At 47.8% G+C, this 23773-nt stretch overlaps 1 protein-coding gene across 1 annotated transcript in view; it reads left to right on the forward strand.

The window, feature by feature from the left end:
* The first annotated feature begins 209 nt into the window (after positions 1-209).
* The window catches only part of Gdap1 (ganglioside induced differentiation associated protein 1), a 35823-nt gene continuing 12259 nt past the window's right edge, over positions 210-23773 (forward strand). Inside the window, exons 1-4 of the mRNA XM_084589180.1 lie at positions 210-272; positions 852-1047; positions 13461-13634; positions 16751-16969. Of these exons, the coding sequence (XP_084445306.1) occupies positions 210-272; positions 852-1047; positions 13461-13634; positions 16751-16969 (652 nt within the window). The remainder of the gene's footprint in view (positions 273-851; positions 1048-13460; positions 13635-16750; positions 16970-23773) is intronic.

The following is a 23773-nucleotide window of genomic DNA, read 5'->3' on the forward strand; positions in this document are numbered from 1 at the left end:
CTGCATGCGCGAGCGACCGCGAGTGCTCGCGCAGGCTCGCGATGGGGCACAGGGCAGCGGGGGAGGGGCCCACCTGGCTGAGTGCCCTGTTGCCCCGGTGGACCCGATGGCCCGAAGATGAGGACAACGAGGAAGGTGGGCCACCGCGGGCTGGCCGCCCCGCATCGCTAAGGCCCTGGGAGAGCAGGCCGCCGCGGCCACCGGCCGCCATGCCGTACACCAATGACCAGATCATCCTCTTCTACTACCCCAACACCATTGGCTCTAGAAAGGTAAGCATTCATCTTGGTACAGAGCGCCCAAATCGTGCTACCCGACGATGCGCACGCGACTACTACGCTCTAGGTTCTTTCCAGAAAGGCTAAGATTACCGCGAACTGTTCGAGTTAATCGACGGGGTTGCTCAACGTACCTAGTTAGCGGCGTTCTGTAGTATTCTTTACCACCTTCTGCGGCGTTCTGTCCGAATGTCCTGCATCGAGACATTAATCACCGCGTCACAAACGGAAGCAGCAAGTTGTCCTGCCTCTGCTGATGTACTTACTCGTCGCACTGCAGATACGGAGTTATTTAAAGCATGCGCGGCTGCATTGGCACAGTGGGGTATACACACTACCTTAAAATATACATACTTTCAGGTTTCTTTTTTATTTTTAGCAGCACCTTGCAAGCTTTGTGATGATCACCAGCGCAGTCTTGTTGAAACAGCAACCCAATTCTGAACCCAGCTTCATCGATATACGGCCTGTGCGCAACCCGAGCAAATTTGTGAAGATTGCTTAGAAAAAGCAACAATATACACGGTTTTGCCTAGCGCCTGTGGATTTCACTTGCTCTGCATACTTATGCAGATGTTGTTGGTCCTGTACACAAGAGGAATCAGCTTCATGCCTCGAATTATGGACGTTCCGCACGGAGAGCAGATGGAGCCCTGGTTCCTGGACATGAGTCCGCTGGGAGAGTTGCCGGTGCTCAAGCATGGCGACTATGTCTTCACGGACGTTGATCAGATGATGCTCTATATCGACCAGATATGCCCTTCTGCAGGTAACGTGTTCCTCCACCTAAGGAGAACTGCTGGACGTATTTTCTCTTAGCTGAGCTACATTCGTGCAAGCCTTGATAGAAGCTTTAGAAATTTCTTTGATGGATTCTTCAGAGGTAGATGCACCGCGGCGCCTGTTCCACACATGAAAACGCCAACACGAGCGCGTCATTTTCTGCCACATAAATGCAGCCTGTCACACGTTTAGACCGGCAGCGCTACATGGCGGCGTGCGACCTCAAAGAGCAAGCCCAGACAGACTGTAAGAACCACTGAAATTGCTAAGACGATACACTGAGCTAGCACAGCTATAACCGTCTTTCCAAAGCAACTCAGGAGTCTGAGGGACGACGTAGAAGAGGGCTCTGCGTAACTTCGACTACGTGGGGTTCTTTAACGTGCGCTGACATCGCACGGTACACGGGCGTCAGGCATTCTGCTTCCATCGAAAAGCGGCCACCGCAGCCAGGATCGAATCCGGGTCCTTAGGCTCAGTAGACCTAGCGCCCTAACCACTGAGCCACTGCGGCGAGGCTTGGTTTAATGAAGCTCCCTGTAATGTGGCGCAGCATATACTGTATATACTCACGAGGTCTATTACCTGAAGCTCGGAACCAAATGATTTAAAAAAAAAAAAAAGACGTGCACTTAGCCATAGAGAAGAGAGAGAAATCCCTCTCTTCACGTTTAGGGAAGTGAGGGAGAAGGAAAGTGGAGTGAAGAGATAGGATAGGAGGCGATCACCTCCTATGACGTCAGCGTCATCATGGCGCAACCGTAAGGTGGCTGCAAGGGAAAGAATCCACACGGTGGCAACCGTGGACGGAGGAGGAGGTGACGAGGGCGGAGTAATGCACTACTTGAGGGCGATTACTACGGCATAATGCGAGACTATGTATCTAAACCAAATCGATAACAGCTTTCACTGGGATTTCATTTGGCTACGCTACGGTTGTCTTCTTGTAGCGGCCCAAACGCAATTAATGAACAAAATTATTGCCAGCTTCCGGCAAGCAATGCGCTTGGAGCTGCTCAGTTCGTTCCATTTCTGTTATCAAAAGCAGACAGAACTGCTACCATGCCTAGATTTTGCGCCAAAATTTCTGCAACGGTAGTCCGGCCATGCAAACGTAGTTGCCTATATTTCTCCAATCGTTGATTGGAGATTTTTATTCATCACAGCTCTTAAAGCTCCACTTTCGGCTGTTTAAGTGGTCGTTCTTTTCACGGCATGCATGTGTAACAGAGGCACTCAAGACAAAGTTGGTCTGTATCGAAGGATTACCAAGTTCTAATTACGCGGAGACCGTTTTCCATGATAACGCGGCCTTTATAAGCTACAAAGGACTAAATAAATTAAATACAGGTGTCACCACCACAGGACGAATTCGCAATTAGTATGCGGTGCATCGAATTTTTTTTTTTTTTTTTTTTTTTTTTTTTTTTTTTTTTTTTTTTTTTTTTTTTTATCGAGGATCACGGAAACAAGTCTACACCGCTATTCGTTACAAAAGAGTGAACACGGAGTCCTCTTCTATGTATAGACGTTGAGGAGCTTGAATCGCACGGCGCGGATACTTTTAAACACCATTTCCTCAGCAACAATCGCGCCCTTCTCTGCCGGACAAACATAAACGTGACCATAAAGAGCCGTAGAAGAGATTTCCACCATTGTTTTCACAGCTAACCAAAATGAACGCATTCGTCCTCAGTGGGCCTTTCATTAACGCAGCTGCGGCCGTGCCGGCACCGGCGTTACCAGAATTGTGCCCGTGTTTCACTCGTCGAATCGTGCACGAAAGATTTACACATTATCACGTAGTGGTGACAAGTCCGGAGCCATAAACGAAGACACTGGTGTTGCACTTGAATGATACTATTGGGCTGACTTGCGCCCGCAAAAGAATCAAGCGAATCGGCGGCGGCAATAACAGCAAATGAGCTCGTCTATCGTCGAACTAAGAATGCCAGTTCACTTATCAGCGCTCAATTTAAAGGCGGCAAAGAAAGATCTAGATAAAACTGCGAACGGAAAATACCCTGGAAAATTGTAGAAGCACACGCGCGTGGCTGGAATATTTCGAGATACATCTGTAAGCATCTTCTGCAACAAAAGAAATGATAAAGCCTCGTCTGGCGACAACAGGCATGAACAAAGAATACAACCGAACGTGTGCCACAATCACAATGATAAGGTCGCATGTCGGTGTCTGTTAAAAAAAAAATACATTCGATTGGTTCACGGCATTACTCCTCCCTCAAAAAAAGAAGAAAAAAAGATCGCTTCGATGTTCCAGCATAAACAGAGAAAGGTAAACATAGCTTAACGCGCGCAACGATTTTAGACGTACCAACATGTACAGTTTCTGGCCGAGCCTGGCGCCATTGGGATGTAGTCGCGCCGTCGGGGCTAGCCACATAGTCAAGCTGTATATATGATGCGCCGAAGAACTCTGTACGGGCCGAAGTATACTGCTGCAAGAGCTTTTCACTCAGTCCGCGGCGACGTATCCACGTCCAACCCCACACTTAGTCTCCCGGCCTGTAGACTGCGTCGCGTCTTCGCAAGTTGTATCGTCGGGAGTCGGTTTGTTGCTGGTCTTTCATGCGCAGTCGGGCGAGTCGTCGGGCTTCCTCTGCACGCTGAAGGTATAGCGGCGATGTCCAGGTTCTCCTAGTCGGTTACGTGCGGCAACATTGCGTCGAGCGTTGTCGTGAGCTCCCTGCCGTACACAAGTTTGAACAAGGTCACTTTGATTGTCTCCTGGACGGTCATGTTATACGCGAAGATCACGTGCGGCAGGATGGCGTCCCAGGTCTTGTGTTCGGCGTCGACGTACATAGCAATCATGTCCGCAATCGTTTTGTTGAGGCGCTCCTAAGTCCATTAGTCAGGGGATGGTACGCAGTAGTACGTCGGTGGCGGCTTGTATGACTGTCGGTCAGGATGGCTTGCGTGAGCTCCGCCGTAAATGTTTCCCTATCCGTGATCAGCACTTCGGGGGCGCCGTGTCGCAGGAGAATGCGTTCGACAAAGAACTTGGCGACTTCTGCCGCGGTGCCATGAGGCAGTGCTTTCGCTTCGGCGTAGCGGGTAAGGTAGTCAGTGGCCACGATGATCCACTTGTTGCCTGCAGATGAGGTTGAAAAGGGTCCAACGAAATCCATCCCAATTTGCTGAAAGGGCATGGTCCTATCAGGTTCAGTAGCCCAGTTGGTCTGATCGATGGCGTCTTGCGTCGCTGACACTCACGACACGTTTTCACATAATGGGCAACGCGTTCCCCACCGCGGTGGTGCAGTGGTAAGACGCCTGACCACTGTGCTTGAGTACCCGGGTTCGATCCCGACCGCCGGCGGTTGCGTTTCAATGGAGGCGAAACGAAGAGGCGTCCGTGTGCTGTACGGTGTCAGCGCACGTTAAAGATACCCGGGTGGTCGAAATTACTCGATAGCCCTCCGCTACAGCTCTTCTTTCTCTCTTTCCACTATCACTCCCATCTTCATCCTTTCCCTTACGGCGCGGCTCAGGTGTCCACAGAAACAAGCGTGACTGATACTGCGCCAGTCCCTTAATTCTTGTGAACTTATTATTATTATTATTATACTGTACCTGTCCATATGCCTCCCGGTCTTGGAGTATGCGTCGGTTGTTTGGAATGGCACTTGCAAATCGAACTTGGACAAGGTTGACAGAGTACAAAAAAAATTTTTACGGATATTTCATTATCGCTTTCCTTTCGCAACTTCCCCCTCTCGCTCCACCAGGAGCGCCCAACTGAATCTTCCTTCCCTTCACTGCCGTCGTATCAGACTTGATATCATATTTCTGTACAAACTCCTTCATGGCCACATTATGTGCCCTCAGCTCTTAGAGTACATCCTACTGCGCGTTCCGCGAAAGAGCATGAGGGAATTCAGACCATTTCAGGTTTCTCCTCTTCATTCCCACTCCCCTCTGGACAGGATGCAGTGGTTATTTAACTCTTTTTGTCCTCACCTTGACATCTTCCAAAACTCGCTCTGTTCATTTACATTGGATGTTCGTAGCGTTGTATTCTAAATAGTACTTTATCACATATAACTCCCACTTTCTAGCCTTAAATTGTATTTACTTCACTTTTTGCTTTTTCTCCTGTTCAATGCTGTCTGTATCTTGAACTACTTTTTATCCGTTTCTTGCTTATATTTCAACTTTAAACTTTATATTCGAATCTTACTGTCCCTTGTTCAATTTTACTTCTTTATTGTATTATTCTGTATTTCTAGCCTGTGTTTTAAGTACCATGCACTTGTTGCGCCTGGAATGGTTGTTTATTTTATGTATATTTCTATATTACTATAATCAATGTCAGTCATCTGTTTTTTTTTTTTTTTTTCTCTTCTACCTACCGTTCTTTTTTTTTTTTCTTTATTTCCTGGTGTGCTAAAAAATTCTCTCACTGTGTATATAAGTGATGATACTCATTGTTTGCTTAATTTCCGTGATACTTTTCGTCTCAGTTTCATTTCATGTATTATTTATTTCTTTTTTTTGTGTTCTCTCTGTGTGTGTAAACATGTTTGTGCTTTTTCATTTTTTTTTTGTGCTGCAGCACAAAGACCACATGGTTGTTCCTGCGCACATTAAATAAAGATTGATTGATTGATTGATTATTATTATTATTATTATTATTATTATTATCATCATTATTATTATTATTATTATTATTATTATTATTATTATTATTATTATTATTATTATTATTATTATTATTATTATTATTATTATTATTATTATTATTATTATTATTATTATTAACGTTGTAGTGTTCGCGGCGCCGCTCGGGTACATGAGACGCACAGTAAACACACGTGACTCCTGCTGGCTGGTGTACGCAGCACGCATGGAGAGGCTCCCAGCACATCCCCCCTTTTCCAGCATCTATGGCGACAAAGCAGCGCAAGCATTTCGCGGCACACACTGTTGACCACTTAATAAAAGAAAAATTCACTTCTCCTCATTGATGCCAAACCTTGTTGGTTTCCTCATTATTCTTCCTGACCTTGTCACGGTCTGACTCCGAGGCATCTGCGTTTCCGCGTTCTCTCCTGCAACCTCTGCGGAAGAGCTCTCGCTACGAGAAACCGACTCGGCGGGATCAGATTCATATTCGCTGACGGTAAAATCGTACAAGCCGAGGTCCTAACTAGGCAAGCGATTGAGATTTCTCCGATTTCGCCGGATTATGATCCCATCCTCCGCTAGGTATGATCTTGGATTTGGTGCTAGCCTCACGAATTTAGTCTTTACATTAAGGTCAGTGACTATACTAGATTGCCAGGTTTCAACTGCGGTAGAGCTTTAGCTCTGTGGCGTTAGTTAAAATACCGCGTCTGTTGTTCTCGTTTAGAGCGGTCTTTTGTCCTTATACGTTTGTCCAGAGCTTCGGAGTTGCGTGCGACAGCATGAGCACTCGTGTCCGGAGGCGTCTGCCCACTTCAGCTGGACTAAGTCCAAGTATTCCTGGCGTTGCTCTGTAGGCTAAAAGAGTCATTGGGTCTTCGGATATTTGCACAGGGTGCTCATTTGTCTGTACCACCCTTTCGATCTCTCCGTTGTCTTGAGGATGTCTCGTACCTACAGTGACATGTCGGAAGCCATACATATTTGCAAAATTCTCAAACTCTGCGCATGCGAACGGTGGGCCATTATCCGTGACAACACGCCAGGGGATAGCATGACGCGCAAAAATGCTTTTCAGCCGTACAATCACAGCTGTGGCTTTAGTTGACCACAGGAATGCTACTTCAGGGTATCGCGACAGGTAATCGACAACCACCAGGTATGGGTGTTTCTCAATCACACACAAGTCGACCCCAACCTTGTCCCACGGAAAACAAGGTGTTTCAGAAGCGATCATTAGTTCTGTAGCGTTCGCTTCATGTTGAGCCCATATTTTGCAATTTTATTGCGAAAGCAATACTACTTGCACTTTCAAGCCTTCGCGTGATCCGGCCGCAGTTACGCCTTACCCACGTGACGCTGTGACGTCACACCCCACGTGGCATACGGGCTGGCAGGAGCTTCCAACTTGGGTCTCTCGTTTCACATAGGATGGCGATGTCAGAATCAGCCTGCTATAGACCCTGACATTCACGTTACCCCTATAGGCCACTAAGGCACGTTCAATCTTTATATGTGAGCTGAGGAAGAAGAAAAAGAGAAGAAGAAGAACGCTCGGTCACCTGCAGCTAACGCTTTCGCTCAATATTTGGTTCAGCAGCGTTGAGCCCTTGTAATTTTTTAACCACCTGTGCTAACTGAGCACTTAGTCCAGGCCATCACACTGAACTCTTAGCCATTTCTCGGCATCGCGAAATGCCTTGGTGACCTTCATGCAGCTTCCGGAGCACTTCCTCTCTTAGTGAGTGAGGCACGAGAAGCAACAACTGTAATAAGCGCTCTATCTTGCCAGTACGGTGCAAGAAAGCAGGGAACGTTTTGTTTTCTCGGCCACCCATCTTTATACAGTTTCCGTAGCGCTTTACAAACTTCGTCATTTGCTTGACATTCTCTCATTCTTGCAAGCAGGTCGTTCCCTGTCTCTAAGTCCATTAGACAAGCTTTAGAATATGACTTTACTTCAGATAGAGAAGCAATTGCCGTCATGTTTCGAGAACACTGGAGCTCGTGACTCGTCAGCGGTGATTAGCGCTTTGCCCGGCACTACTGATAGCGCATCAAGCGCAGCCGAAAACGTATACACTATCGGTGGCATCACATCTTTTGCAACCTTTCCCAGCAACGAAACCAAAGTCTTGTGATCAGTTTCAAAAGTCACTTCAATGCCGCGTATGTACTCATCAAACCTCTCGGCAGCGCACGTTAATGCCTTCTTTTTCGATCTGAGAGTAGCGCTGCTCGGCTTTGGTGAGCGAACGAGACGCATAGGCGTCGTCATTGCTCGTCCTTTTGCGTTTGGAAAAGGACAGCTCCCAAGCCGTACGAGGATGCATCCGCTGAAAGAATCGTTTTTATTTTGGGATCATACATTGCCGTGCAGTGGGTAGAGCCTATGAGCGCTTTTAGCTTTTGGAAAGCATTTTCTTGATCGCACTCCCAAAGCCATTCATTTTCTTTACACAAAAGAGCGCAGTGGTGCGGTAGTCTGAGTCAGATTAAGCAAGAAGCGGCCCAAGTGGTTGAACATGCCTAGCAGACTTCTCAGTTCAGCCACGTTCTTAGGCGGCTTTAGACGTTTTACTGCTTCCACCTTCTCCGGGTCCGGCTGTGCCCCTTTCGCTCAGAATATGACCCAGAAAGCATACCTCTTTTACACCAAACATGCATTTTTGTTTGTTCAAAGTTACATGTGCATCCTGCAGACGTCTCATTACAGCTGATAGTTTTTTGTCATGGCCTTTTTTGCTGTCGCCGAAAACCAAGATATCATCCGAGGTTGACAACACCGGGAAGGTCGCAAACAATTTCCGACATTCTTTTCTGGAAATATTCCGGAGCGGAAGTGATTCCGAATGGAAGCCTGGTAAAACAGTATCTACCAAAAGGCGTTATGAATGTCGTCAACTCTTCCGAGTACCTACTTAGTCGAACCTGGTGAAATCCACAGTTAGCATCGAGCATTGAGAACCATTTGAGAAGGAGCAGGATAATTAGGTCACTGCTTGCAATGCAAGTCAGCATCGCAGTGTAGTAGTGCACCGCTGCGCTGTGACCCTAATGCAATGCGTTACAATAAATTTCATCAGTGTTTTATCGTTACTTCATGCTGTTTAGTGCTAGAAATGGGATATAGCGTGATTGCATTCCCCTTGAGCGAATGACGAGGCGGCGGTAACAGAGCAACGCTGAAAGCGTGCCTCTGTCGCTGAGCCCCGTCGCTCCGTGCGGTATGCACCAGCGACAACGACAGGCGTTGGCGGCGGCGTCGCGCGACGGATCGCTAGGGGTTGTCGCCTCATGCGGTTACCGCGTCATGGATGTCCAAGCCAGACACGAAAGTTGATAATAATGGTCTGATCAAGTGCCCCCGCCGTTCTGCACGCGAAGCCGGCAGTGCTACCTCGTCGAGGTCATAGCCAGTAGGGTATACGCAGAACCGAGCGTGATTTACATATACCCAGCAGTTCAGCCCTGTCGTCAGTAGATAACCAGCGCTGGATAAACGGAAATAAGTGCATCTTCACAAACATTCCGAGGCTAGTGAATACGCTGCCCATCAGCCATAGCGTCAGCTACTCGTGTGGCTTTGCAACTCAATTTGTGTTCGGAGTAACCATGAACAATATTCTATCACCGATGGCAGCGCAACTGGTACGGTTAGAGTTTCTACTGTAGCGACAGGCCAAATGAGCCAACAAGACTCTGGGAGGCAGTCACTTTCTATCGTGCATTTTGGGCTGTAACAGCTAGTCCATAAAACAATTACTGGTACTAAGTTTAAGTACGCGTACGGAAGAACTATCCCTATATGGAAATAGCGGTTACCCATTACGGTAATGCCTGCAATATAATCCTGGCGTAACAGTTTTCAAACCGTTTCATTGAAGTGCTTTTGAGAGGCAGATGCGACTCTCGGTTGTGTTTTTCGTAATGTTTTTGCATGGGAAGAAAGCAAGACCAGACATTTAGAATTAGAGGTAGAGGAGATAGCAATAGCGAACGGGAGTCTGGATTGAGAACCGCGCTCTCACCAGCATCAATCCGCAAGACCAGCGACAGCTGCTCTATCGAGCCTGCAGGGTGGCGGCGGCATATGTGGCTTTGCACAGAGGGCTCCGGCTCCACTCAGGAAGAAAGGGACAAACACAATAAAAAAATTCCCTCCTCCTCCTCCTCACCTCTTCTGCATATGGGATCTAAGCATGGCGTTTCAGATTTAACCTCGTTACCTGTGAACATTTTGGACGAGTTTCATCCAGAATAAGCGCAAGAGGAGCACCAATTAAACTTTCCCAAAAGCTATACGTATGAAATATGTGACCTCGTACTCTTTTGGGCCTTGAAATAAGTCCTTGGGGCATGCGCTTTGATTCCCGATGGTGTCGTAGCCACCATGGCGATTACTTTTTTGTTTGTTTGTTTGTTATACAGTTGAATCCCGCTATAACGAAATTCACGGTGCACGAAAAAAAATTCGTTCTCGCGGAACTTCGTTATCGCAAAAATTTGACGTGAAACGCAGAAAGAATTGCCCAAGCAGCAGCAAAGGCGTTTAATGCCAAAAATCTGTAAGCTTGGTTTGCTTACGCTTCACGGCGAGCAACGCCGTCACGCGATTTTCGCACTCGGTCAGCAAACCCATTGCAACATCGTCGTCTCGGACAGCAACGAAATTCCTGATGACATCAAAAGCGTCCATCACCTGTACGGCGGTTGCCGCAGCCGGCGCTTCCTGTACGTCGTCGTCTTCTTCATCGGAAGAGTCCTTATCATTCCGGGCAGCTTTTATGATCTGCTCATCACTCACATCTTCGTGAACAACAACACAAGCGTCAGCGCCGATGTATTCGTCGAGCTCGAGATTAGGCGGCACGGTTCCTATTTCTCCCAGCGTTTTCCAGGCGGCCGCGATCCCCGGAGCCGGTGACGCCTCTTCGTCGTCGTCTGTAACGCCTGGTGTTAGGCCAGCAGAGTGTACGGGTCGACCTTCGGCAAATCCGGCGTGCCTGAAACAGTTCACAATTACTGAGCGCCCCAGTGTGCTCCAGGCAGCAGACATAATCTGCAGTGCCACGTACAAGTCCACCTTCGTGTCTCGGCCGGTTTCAGTGTTAAAAAGCAGCCGCTGAATTAACCTCCCGCGGTAAGCGCGCTTCAGGCTAAGAATCACGCCCTGATCGAGAGGCTGTAAGACAGACGTGCAATTGGGAGGGAAAAACCTCAGCTCCGTGTTAGTGAGCTTGACTTCGTCGGAGTGATGCGCTGAACAATTGTCCAAAAGCAAGCAAACTTTACGGCCCTGCCGCTTCATGTCGCGGTCGAATGCCATCATCCACTCGGTGAAAATAGCGCGGGTCATCCATGACTTGTTGTTCGCCTTGTACTGCACAGGTAGGCTACGAGTTCCCTTAAAACAGCGCGGCTTGGCACTTTTGCCTATGACTAACGGCGGACGCTTGTCCGAGCCATCCATGTTTGTGCAAAGCAGCACTGTGATGCGTTTTTTGCTGTGTTTGCCGCCGTGACAGCGCTGCCCCTTGAAGTCGAGCGTCCTAGCCGGCAACATCTCGTAGAATAGCCCGGTCTCGTCGGCGTTGTAAATGTCTGCAGGCGCGAAGTTGCTTAAAATTCCGGCCATGTTACTCGCCTTCCAAGCAGCTGCTCCGTCCACGTCTGCTGACATTGACTCGCCGCACAACACTTTTCCAACGATGTTATGGCGGGCCTTGAAACGGTTTAGCCAGCCAATGCTGGCTTTAAAATCATCAGTGCCAAGTAGGCATGCATAGTTCAAGGCTTTCTGCTGGACGATGCTTCCGGCCAGGGGGACGTTGCTGGCTCGTGCTTCCACAAACCACGCATGCACTGCTTTGTCCAACTCTTCATGGAGGGGCCGCGTCACCTTTTTGTGCTTCGAGGATGTGCCTGAAGCAAGTGCCATTCTCACGCTGTCCTTATTGCCTAGAATCGTTGACAGCGAACTTGCAGGAATTCCGAAGTCTTCAGCAATTGCCGCTTTCTTCCTTCCGCTTTCTGCTTGGGCGATTATTTGAGCTTTTTGCTCAAGGGAAAGAGTTTTGCGTTTTTTCACTTGCGTTGCCATCGTGTCCTGCGGATGAAAACTCGTTGTCGAAGAGAAAGGCAGCGAGTGAACAACGCGACCACGACACAAAGCCAAAATGGCGGAACTGCAATCACGTGATTTCATGCTTATAGTGGCTTTGGATTTGACTTGGACTTCTCGCCAATAAAACTAGTTTCGGTTCGATTTTGAACGCGAAAATTTCGTTGAAGCGGAAACGCTCTGCAAAAATGGTTCGTTGTGCAGAGAAATTTAGGCCATTAATTCTTATAGGATACTCGCGGGGAATAAAAAATTATTCGTTGTCGCGGAAATTTCGTTGTGGCGGTATTCGTTGTGGCGGGATTCAACTGTACTTGCACACATGCTGGAATATATGCTTGCGTCAGGGCGATAACGCAAGCTTGCCGCCTAGTTCGGCAACCTGCCAATTTAACTCGGTCACTGCACCGTAGTACGTGCACTGCATGTTTACAGATGCCAACACGAAAGACAGGACACGACAGGTTGAAGCACGGACTACCGAGTATATATATATATATATATATATATATATATATATATATATATATATATATATATATATATATATATATATATATATATATATATATATCTGTGTGTGTGTATATTATCCAAGTAAACATTAAAAAAAAAGACATAAAGTACCATCCCCAACGCTTTCCTTGGCCTCGCCGACTGTTGGCTTCTTTCCTTCATGTATTATAACGAGCACCCTCATTTCCCCTTAATTTATCTGCTTGTAGCTTACGGGGGTCTCGGTTCTGGCAGTCTTGAAGCCATAGGTAGCGTAAGAGGGTTCTAGCACAGCTTTCGCCCTCGCTCTTGATCACGTTCTACGTGACGCTGGCGGTAACAAAGGACGTCCCACGTCCGCCGCTATGGTTGAGGGTGGCGCTGGTGAACACTCTCAAGGTTTGTATACAGACAACTTAAATACCCAAGCAAGTAGCAGGGGGGACAGCGGCCGATGTAGCTCAGTTGGAAGAGCACCGGACGCGATATTCGGAGGTCGTGGGTGCGGTTCCCACCATCGGCACGTTGTTTTTTCTTTTGTGTTTAATTATCTTTCCCCTAAACAGATTACATTACTAATTTCTGTGATTATCCAAGTAAACATTAAAAAAAAAAAGACAAAGTACCATCCCCAACGCTTTCCTTGGCCTCGCCGACTGTTGGCTTCTTTCCTTCATATACCTATATATATATATAGGTATATATATATATATATATATATATATATATATATATATATATATATATATCGGCTCCAAATTCCGACCCTCCGATTTCACGGTAGCGCTGCTGCAACTGATCGTTCATAATCTGCGATTCGATACCTACGGCGTTGTTCGTTGGATCCGTTCCTCGACTTCGGCTCTAGTAGCGCTACGCAGCGCAGCGCAGCCCCCCCCCCCCCTCCCCCTCTCCCCCCAATGACGTCTATTTGCAGCGTTGTATCCTACTGCTGTCGGCCGGGCGCGGCCACGGCTGGCCAAGACTCCCGTGCTCGCGATGTCCAAACAGCGATCTGAATGCGCTGCGCGAGGAAAGCATGCTAGCGGAGGCGTTCGTCTGCTACATGCACAGCAGGCATGGAGGTTGGGTGCCATGTTAAGTATTTGGCGCCTTCTCTTGCACTGCAGATCCCGTAGGAAAATTGTTCCCCGACAGAGGGACTGACCTCGGCAACATGGTGGAGAGCCTCGTCAAGGAACTCTCAAGAATCAACATACCGCTCATCGTGTACGGCACCCTATTTCACCCTGAAATGGCCGTAGCGTCCGGCATGACCGACGACGAGCAAAGGAAGAAGGCCTGTGAGTAAACACCGCATGACACGTACACGCTCTCCTGGACAAGGATCCGAATTACTGAAAGGCCAGAAAATGTGGGATGGGACGTCCTGCTTGGTCTGCCTGTGCTACTGGGAACAAGGAATATAGGGAGCTTGCATGAAGCGATGCATGCTGGGTAATCCGCCATGATGATGTCGTTGGCAGCAGGCGACGCAGCACGTCACTGCCACACTATAGCCTCGTTTACATGGTCGCGTAGTGCAGACGATGCTGGCGCGATCGGACAGGCCAACTACGGGTTCTTCACAATTCCAAGAATACGTCTGCATGAGTGCGAGATGGCAAACGATCTCTTTGGCGACGCCGACGCGAATGGCTCGCACGGGCTAATTCACACGGAGATCGACGCCAATCCGGAAAAGTATCAAACTACTCGCCGGAACTGGAAGTCATGAATGTCGGCGATTTCGACGGGCGGCCACAGGTCCAGACGCATAGTGCATGTCAGTCGTCCGCGCCGGACCGCTTTACATTTCTTCATAGCGCGCCAGATTTTTCGGGCACAGCGTCGACGCGTACGTTCCTCACTGATATCTTGCACGCACGTAAGGGCAGTGCATGAAAAGCCGCGTGTTTGCTCAGTGGACCGCCGAAAACGACAAGGCACTCGCTCCATACAGCCTGGCTACGCTTCCCGCCGTACGTCTGCTGGCAACGACATCATGATGGCGGATTACCCAGCATGCATCGCTTCATGCAAGCTCCCTATAGGACAAATACGGAGGAGGTCGATGTGTGGTGATTTGTTATGATGAAAGTAATGCACCATGCAAAACTATTATGCAATGCCTCTGCAAAGTTGGCCTCTACGGTATCAACCATTCCCCTCCCCCCCCTCCCCCCCCCCCCCCCCTCTATGAGCTCGCAGCGTAAGCGGCTGCAGCAGGGGCGCGAATTATTATTTTCTTCAGCATTGCCTGAAACTTCCAGGCAGGGACGCAGTATGCTTGTCTTTGCTGAGCTCCGGGGTTCTGGCCGCGTTGATAAAATCCGAGGGGCACTTTGGACCACTAAGTGCAATGAGGTGAAAGCATTTATAGATCGAGTGGTGAGTGTTGTCTTTTGCGCGATCCTTACTGAACTATGGCTGACTGCTTACCGACTCTTTAACGCCTGTTGAATGATTTGAGCACGCTTCTCGCGCGATCTGTTCACGCCGCTTGTCACGCCACATGTTGCGCTATAGTGGCACCACCAATTGACGTCATGAATTTTGATGGCACCACATGGTTAATTAACTAAATGTAACTAAATAATTAACTGAAAAAACTTCAATTAGGTGCAAGTTTGAAACCAATTAAACCTCGATTAGTTATTTAATTACCTCATTAATTTCGTTAATTGATCTTTATTAGTGCTCTACTGGTTACCGACGATTTTTTGTTTATGATGACGTCACTCGTTGGTGGATGATGACGCTCAGTGTGACACTTCTGCGAACGGACGCACGTACGGGCATACTCCTGAGCCGATAGACTTGCCTTAAACGCCCGAGGCCGAATCTATTTTAGTACTGCATGGTTGCGCAATGTAGGGCAACGGGCATGACGATCAGGTCTCCTTTTGTGCGTTCACTTCTTAAAGGCCACTGAGACGAAAAAAAAAAAAAACAACAACAGAAAAGCCCATTCCGCTAACGTTAAGAGCAAGCGACTAGCACCTAGGTGAAGCGTTCGATTGATGTGTGTCGCTACGTAGCGAAAGGTTAACCACTTACACTTACTATATGCACGCTGGCAACCACCACCACCACCACCATCCTGGTACAAAGGGGATGCCGATATTTATCTGCTGGGTAGAGTGCCTCGATGCTGCTCTAGGCATCCGAGGTAGAGGAAGCGCGTTTGGCTGCACGTGCCACCCACTTCCGATGTTTTGTGACCACGAATTATACGTAACATGCGTTACAAAGATTAAAATAAAGAGTTGAAACAGCCCCGTGAAATCTGCCAAAGAATGCTACGTGTTTGAAAAAAAAAAAGGAAACGCTGAAATTTGGGAAGGAACTGATGCCCGCCCATACTTCTTTCCCTAACCTGGGTACATGCTGGAAGTTAAAGAGCGCACGAATAGCATTCTTTTGTTCTTTGAAAGCCTTACGTAGGCGTGACGTGGAAAAAGAACAATGATAGAATGCAGACTGGCACTGAGATATTGCTGACACATATCGGTTAAATCATGCCAGCATGAGAAACGTAACAGACACGAGGAAACCACACGCAGTGTCGTCCTAAGTGTGGTTCTATAAATCGTGTCGTGAGGGCTTTTTATAATCGACATGCACAATGGGAGCCTAATTTCAACACAGCGGACTGTGTGTCTAAATTGAGACACGATCGGATGCGCAAAAGCAGTCATTCACGGTGATGTTCATGCTCATTTTTTTTTTTTTTTGTAACTTTGGCTCATAAGTAAAGCGTGTAAAAGCATTTTGTCCATACATTTCCTAATGCTTTAAAATACTGTCCTAGCCCCGAGGAAAATTTCCACTGCACTGGTGGAATACACACAGTACACGCAATGTAAGTTACTGAAAGAAGAGGCTCTCGCAGCGGCAAGTCGGTTCGCGCCTGCAGTCGGGTTGTGCGACCGCGGGTCTGGCAGGATGCTCGCGAAGCCGGAAATAATTTTAGCCCACACACAATTCTGAACAGCAACAGAATGCCGTACGTTGAACAGAAAATTAATTTAACGGCAATCAGTTCGCCTCAGGGTCGACGATCAACTCGCAGTTTCATAGCAGCGGAAAATGACGAAACGAAGACGCTTCTAAGCTCGAGCGCTTGTATACGCGCGTCACCCAGTATTTGTATTGCTGTCAGCGCTCAGAGTGGCGTACGCCCCGCTCACATGTGCAGAAACACGAGAGAGGAACACGAGGTCTAGACTAGAGGGTAGAAACGCGACACCCTTTCGCAGATTTTCAGTTTCTGCAGTTATCGCCTATCAATTGCTGTCAGCGAAACCGTGGCTGCACTCGCATTTTCAGTGAGGGAGTGTAAGGGGGAGGGGGGTGACATTTGAGGGCAATCATAAACGAGAGCGCATGGGGGCCACCCCGCGTTCGGCGCGCGCAGCGTTGGTGAAGCAGGGCAAGGTGCAGATCATCGAGCTGATGGAGCGCAACCCGGATTACGTGAGCTCGTACGTGGAGAAGCAGCGCGCGTACGACGCCTTCCTGGGCCTCGCCCAGTCCGAGAGCGCCGTGAACAGGGAGCTCGAAGAGGTGGAGAGGGTCATGGACAACATGGAAGAACTGCTCAACACCAGGAAGATCTCGGGCACAACCACGCCTGGTACGTCAGCGCTGACAGAGGCTGAGACGTGCTCCTCAGCCGCGCGAGCGCGCAGCAATTGTGGCATGAACAGGGGACGGCTAATACCGTAGCAAAAGCATTCAATCTATATGCAAAAATTTAGTTCGACGATATATTTAGTTCGACTCCAATTTGGGTAGAGTGGTGCTGAGTATCAGCAAAATAATAATAAAAAGTCGAATTCGAATCTTGTAGCATCTGCAGAACCTAGTATGAACAGAAAATTTCTACACTTGTGATGGAGAGACACCATATTTGTTGACGGACAACGAGATGGCAGAGATCTACGGCAGTATCATGTAGAATACAACTGTAAGAAACAGCAGTCGTCAACTGTGGGCAGTATAGACAGCGGTATGTGTATTACTACACTGCACAGTAAAACAGAATCAGTTTTTGTTATTTGAATATACCAATCGAGCCAGAGTCATCAAAATTCTTAATCTTATAATTAGGTCTCTTAAACTTATTTAGGTACCCTGAAAAGCCTAAACAGCGGATAACTTTGTCACGGAGGGATCGTGTGTGGCGGCATGCATACAGAACGGCGGAACGTATTGCGTTCGCCAGGACTAGTCACATTTGTCGTCAACAGGTCACACGTGAGAGAGCGATAGAGAGCACGTTTTTGCTCCCGAAAGGCGCGCATTAGGCGTCTTATTGAGCAGATCGCATGGGGGCGCCTAACCGCCGATGGCGCCCCCAAAGTATTTAAATACCTAAAAAGCGTTGGCTCACAATGGAGGAAAAGAACTAGGAAACTAACCAGTAAGTATGCTGGTCACAAGGACAAAGAAATATAGAGCGTTAGACAACAGGTGAACAACACAGAAGGTAAAAATTGGATAAATTCGATGGAAAAGAAACAGCGTGTGGAACTATACCGAAAGTGGAAAAGGCAGATCAGGAAGGAAGATTTCTTTGATAACTCAAGAGGAAGTGGCCTACTTTTTAAAGTTAGATCAGGGTGCCTTAGAACACGCCACTACAAAAAGAAATTTAACAGTGAAGATGACGCATATGTGCAGTATGTGGTAACTCCACTGAAACAATCATATTATACTCGAATGTAATGGTATCCATTCGCACAGTACTCGAATGTAATGGTATCCATTCGCACAGGCGCAATCACTTTTCCTGAGGCCCTTGGGTTTAGAGATACTATGTGGCCGGGTGAATGAACCTGCAGTAGAAGCTTGCAAAAAACAATTGGAAGATTGTTGCTTAAAAGCAGAAACGTGACATATAATGTTAGTAATGTAGAAACAAAAATTCAATAAACAAAATGATGGTACAGTTAACCAATCTAAAACAATAAATAAGATATAGGGGGGAGGGGGGGGGGGGGGAGGATGAGCATGATAGCAACTGCTACCACCCCTTCAAAGGGGACGCTCCTATATTCCATCCATCCATTCATACATCGAACATGGCTAATTTTCACAACCGAAAAAGAAATATACATATATATATATATATATATATATATATATATATATATATATATATAAACTTTTCTTTCGCGAGACATATTCACGGTTTGATAAATCATACTAGAATATTGGAATAATTCACACATTAAATTTTGAAAAATATGGCCAAAAGTAATTTTGCACGCGTGCCCCAACAGTAACCAACGTGTGACTGATTCAAATATTCAAGACGGCCAAGAAGGCTGTTTTATGTACTGGTATTCTGCATGTGTACACGAGGGCTTTCAGACTGATGCCAAGGTAGACATACTAAGCACAATATTCATTATGGATAACCACCATTTGCATAATCCAAATAGTGATGTTTCATATACTGCATCTGAAAATTCCCTCAGCAGACCCAGAGAGCCCAAGCTATTTCTAGCCCTTTTCTTTCCAGCAGTTTGGAATATCTAAATTTTGGCTCTGCGAGTTTTCTGAAAAACCTATAAAGACTCCATACTCAAAGTTCTCTCAAAGAAGCACTGGGGATCCGATCGAACATGCCTTTTACACATTTACCGCTCTGTTGTACGCTCCAGTTTAGATTACGGTTGTATTGTATATGGCTCTGCGAGGTCATATCTAAAGCGATTAGACCCAATACATAATCTCGGCTTACGTCTTTCTAGTGGTGCATACAGAACATCCCCCATTAAAAGCATCTATGTAGAAACAAATTAACCACCCCTTGCCAACAGGAGGAGCATGTTTACATGTGCATACATACTCAGGATAAGATCTTTACCAAAACATCTCTGTTTCCCCTTAGTTACAAAGTGCTCTTCCAGAACACTGTTCATAAGCAAACCCCATTCTATCAGGCCTTTACTACTCCGCTTCGTAAAAATATGCCAAGATTTAGGAATACTGAATGCACTTCCAATTGTAACCCAAAGACAGTATCCATTTCCGCCCTGGTACAACCTTCCCTCTACATGTGACCTCACACTGACAGCCTTCCAAAAAATCAAACAGCACACGAACACATATTACAAGAATACCTAGCACTACGAGAGATGTATATGAACTTCAGCGAATTTTTTACAGATGGATCAAAAACAGCAAATTATGTTGGATGTGCTGTTGTGCAAGGCAACAGAGAAAAAGTTGTAAGGCTGCCTAACAGTGCCTCAATATTGTTACGGACGACAAGGAAGAAGAAGCGGGCAGTGGCGCGGGAAGGAGCGCTCGCGCTAGGCCCGCGAACATTCATTAAACGTCATCTACCATCGTCATCGGTCATGTTCTGTCTCCTGTCTTCATCGGCTTGCCACTTCGTAACATTTGGTTGGAGGTGCGGCGTACGACATCCCCATCCTCGCCTTGGAGCATCGAGGCCATCTTCAAGCCGGGACCATCATCGAGGGCCCAGGGACATCGCCGAGCAGCTTCGCCCCAGCCCTTCAAGCCCAGACCTGAGCAACTACCACCGCCCAGCCCTCAGCCCGGACCTGAAGACAAGGAGAACAGACATACCGATCAGAACCGAGAAGAAGGACCCGAAAGACCCGAATGACCCGAAGGAACCGATGGACACGAACACGCAACCCCCCGCCTAAGCTGCCCGACGTGACCTCGAGCCATCGGTCCCATGGACTCTGGTGACGGATGGTTGACAGCTCCAAGGGAGGCGGATCACCCACGCATCGGACATCGTACCGGCAAGCCGTTCTATTCTTCCTTCTTCCTCTTCTTCTTCAAGCATCCAGACATGCCCATCATCATGCCATAAAATCATTAACATCGCTAAACTTCCTCGTCCACGATCGGGACGATCGCTCGGTGGCCCCGGGTCATGTTACGGACGACAAGGAAGAAGAAGCGGGCAGTGGCGCGGGAAGGAGCGCTCGCGCTAGGACCGCGAACATTCATTAAACGTCATCTACCATCGTCATCGGTCATGTTCTGTCTCCTGTCTTCATCGGCTTGCCGCTTCGTAACAATATTTACTGCAGAATGTTACGCTGTGTACGTACCTGTAAATAAAATTATGCAACAGAACTGTGAAAAGAGCATAATCTATACCGATTCTTTAAGTGTGCTTACGACATTACATTCTAAAAATGCAGTTGAGCCTATAGTAGGAAACATCATTCACGGCATAGAAAAAATCACAACGCAAGGCCAAACCATAATATTTTGCTGGCTTCCTAGCCATGTCGGGATAGATGGTAACGAAATAGCCGACTCATGTGCTGCACAAGCTCGAAATAAGGAAATAAAGAAAATACCAGTCCCCTACAAGGATTGTATCAGGTTAGTACAAAGAAGCCTGATAGGTAAATGGCAGAAAAAATGGAATAATGAAGAGCAAAGTAAGCTACACACAGTAAAACCCCATAGTAGGAGAATGGAAATCATGTACACAGAAGGAACGCTTCAGTGAGGCGATTTTGTGCCGTCTTCGAATTGGACATACACACTTGACACACAATTTCTTACCGAGAAAAAGAACAAAAACCATTATGCGAAAAATGTGGAGGTGAGTTCACCGTGAACCACATTTTGATCTCATGCACAGAACTTGAACAGTTAAGGAAAAAATTTTTACTCCATTCTATAATGAACGCATCCCATTCCACCCCTGTTTACTATTAGGAGACAACCCACTTGTTGAAATTTCATCTGTTTTTAATTTTCTTAAAGAGTTAGGGATTCTAAATCAGCTGTAATTTTCTAAACACTTTTCATTTTCACTCATAAAGAAGCTCAGCAACCAGTGTTTGGTGCATGATGGCCTTAGTTGCCTATGTGCCAAAAAACCCAACACAACAACAACTATAAAGACTCCCTGTTAGCCAAAATTTACTGGTGAAGTTCCCTGCAAAAAAAAAAAAAAATGTACGCCACTCAAACCTAGAGACCAGCAAGGAGCAACAGGTAGTGCTTTGGGAGGCATCGAACTCGCTCGAACTGCTCGCCGTGCCCTTACAAGGGCGCTTCTCCTATGGTAAAACACATAAGTGCCCACAAAATAAAGCGGAGCACGAGTTTGGGCAAAAAGCGGTCTCCTTCGTTCGGGCTGCTCACGAGGCGTGAACCAAAAGTGTCAAGCTGAACATCCGGGTGACCCACATGCATCCAAGCTATACACATGCGCATCCGCTTACAGGGCGTGCCGCGAAACGGAAGTTTTGTCCGTTCGTGTGCTCCGTTTTATTTTGAGGACACTAGTACGATCATTTTTTGCGCGCGGAGCCAGGCCGGCTGCGCAGCTTGGTCGCCTGCTCGCAGCATTGACGTTGTAAAACCGCTTCGAGCCCAAATGAAAGTGACCTTCGGTCTGGTATGGTTGTTTTCAACACGACATTGCTGCCTTGCGGGGAAAACAGAATTCAAGGCAGTGGTTGTTCCGCGGTGAAGCCATCCTTGCCAACCGAAGGCTTGCGGCGGCTCTCACGTGGCCTGCTTCGCTGCTGAAGGAGAAATCTGTAGTTTATTTGAACTGAGTTATTGTTACTTACAGTGTACCTGCAGCAACATAATTAGACACCTTATGATCAGCAGTGGCTTTTCCCGAAGCGCCATCTGCAGCAGCTTTGATGTTAACCACCAAGGCACCTGTACCACGCGGCGCAAGATGCAGAGAGAGAGAGAGCAGAACTTTTTATTGATTCCAGCGGATGAAGAGGCTCCGGCCCTCCGTCGCTTGGGATGGATGGCGGGTGCCCCGCCTCAGACGCAGGCCGGCAGACGTTGTTGGCCGGCGGCGTCCCAGGCCAGCTGGATGGCGGCTAGCTGGAGCTCAGGGTCCGAGCAGCGCAGCATGGTCTCCCAGAGTTGCGGCGTCAGATTTAGACCCCTCCCGGGAGAAAAGGGGCAGTCCCAGAGGATGTGTTCGAGGGTCCCTCTCGAGTCACAGTTTGCACACAATTCAGATCTTTCTCCTGGGAGCATATGGCTCACCAGGAGCGGGTGCGGAAATGTCCCACTCTGAAGGCGACGCCAGGCGACGGCCTGCCTGAAATTTAGGGTAGGGGCTGGCGCAGCAGCCACCCGTCTACTGAGTCTATAATGCTGCAGAATTTCTGTGTAAGATTTGGCACACTCTATGGTCCCCGCTCCAAGTCCGCCCTCTCTGCCACCGGCTCGGTGGTAGAGCCCTCGAGCCATGGCATGGGCGGATTCGTTGCCGGGAACGCCAGTGTGCGATGGAGTCCAAATCAGCTGTATAGTTCTCGAGATTGGTGATTGCTGTAATATTCGAATTGCCTGGGGAGCAATAAACCCACGACTGTAATTTCGTATGGCAGTTTTGCTGTCGCAGATCACGAAACGCGCCTTTGTCTGGGCGCAGGCTAGAGCTACAGCCACTTCCTCAGCTGCCTCAGGAGATCTAGTTTTCAGGGTGACCGCGGTGATCGGTCTACCCGATAGAAAGTGTTTTTGTGGAGATTATCCTGGGAACCAGTCCTAGGGCCAGTATCTTCCTCCTCAATATTTACAGCTCACCGAGGCAGCGCAAGGCCAGATTCAGGACTTTGCTCCGGAAAGCAGAGCAAGTCAGCGGGGAACATCAGTTAGTGATTATGGGTGATTTCAATGCAAGACAGCCTGCGTGGGGATACTGTACACCTTGCCCTAAAGGGAGGCAGTTGTGGGAGGATATACAAGACCTAGGGTACACTATACATACAGATCCTACCTGTCCGACACGAATTGGGAACAGTGTTAGCGTCGACACATCCCCCGACCTCACACTATCTAGGCGCACCCTCAGTCCCCAGTGGAACAACACGGACATGAACTTCGGTAGCGATCACTACATAATCGCGCTTAAACTTGGGGGTGGCCCCGACCCCAAACGTCGTGCAAAGCCGGCGATAGTGGAATGGGACAAATTTCGGGACAACAGGACAGGCGACAATGAAGGAAAAATAACCGACCTCGACACGTGGGTTGCACAACTAAAGTCCGACGTCAAGGCAGCAACTAAATATCTCGATGACGCTAACGCTCCGGATTTAGTGGATAGTCGTCTTCTCCGCATGTGGGAGGCAAAGGAACGAATGGAAAGGAGACTTAAGGGGCAGCGGTGGAATCGTAACCTAAGGCGCAAGATAGCTCGGCATAATAAGGCCATTGAAGATTACGCTTTCAAGCTATGCGAGCAAAACTGGGGGGATCGATGCGAACACATGGAGAATAATATGAGCATGCCTAAGACCTGGGGACTTCTTCGTCACCTTCTGGACCCTGAGAGCTCGAAAGCTCAAGTAAGCACTAACCTCATGAAGATTAGACACTCCTTTCCAGGAGATGACGAGAAGTTCTTTCTACAGTTGCAAGACTTGTATGTTAGCGATAC

Source organism: Amblyomma maculatum, chromosome 1 (genome assembly GCF_055883805.1).
Source record: "Amblyomma maculatum isolate TAMU_Amacu chromosome 1, ASM5588380v1, whole genome shotgun sequence".
In the NCBI taxonomy this organism is placed as follows: Eukaryota; Metazoa; Arthropoda; class Arachnida; order Ixodida; family Ixodidae; genus Amblyomma; species Amblyomma maculatum.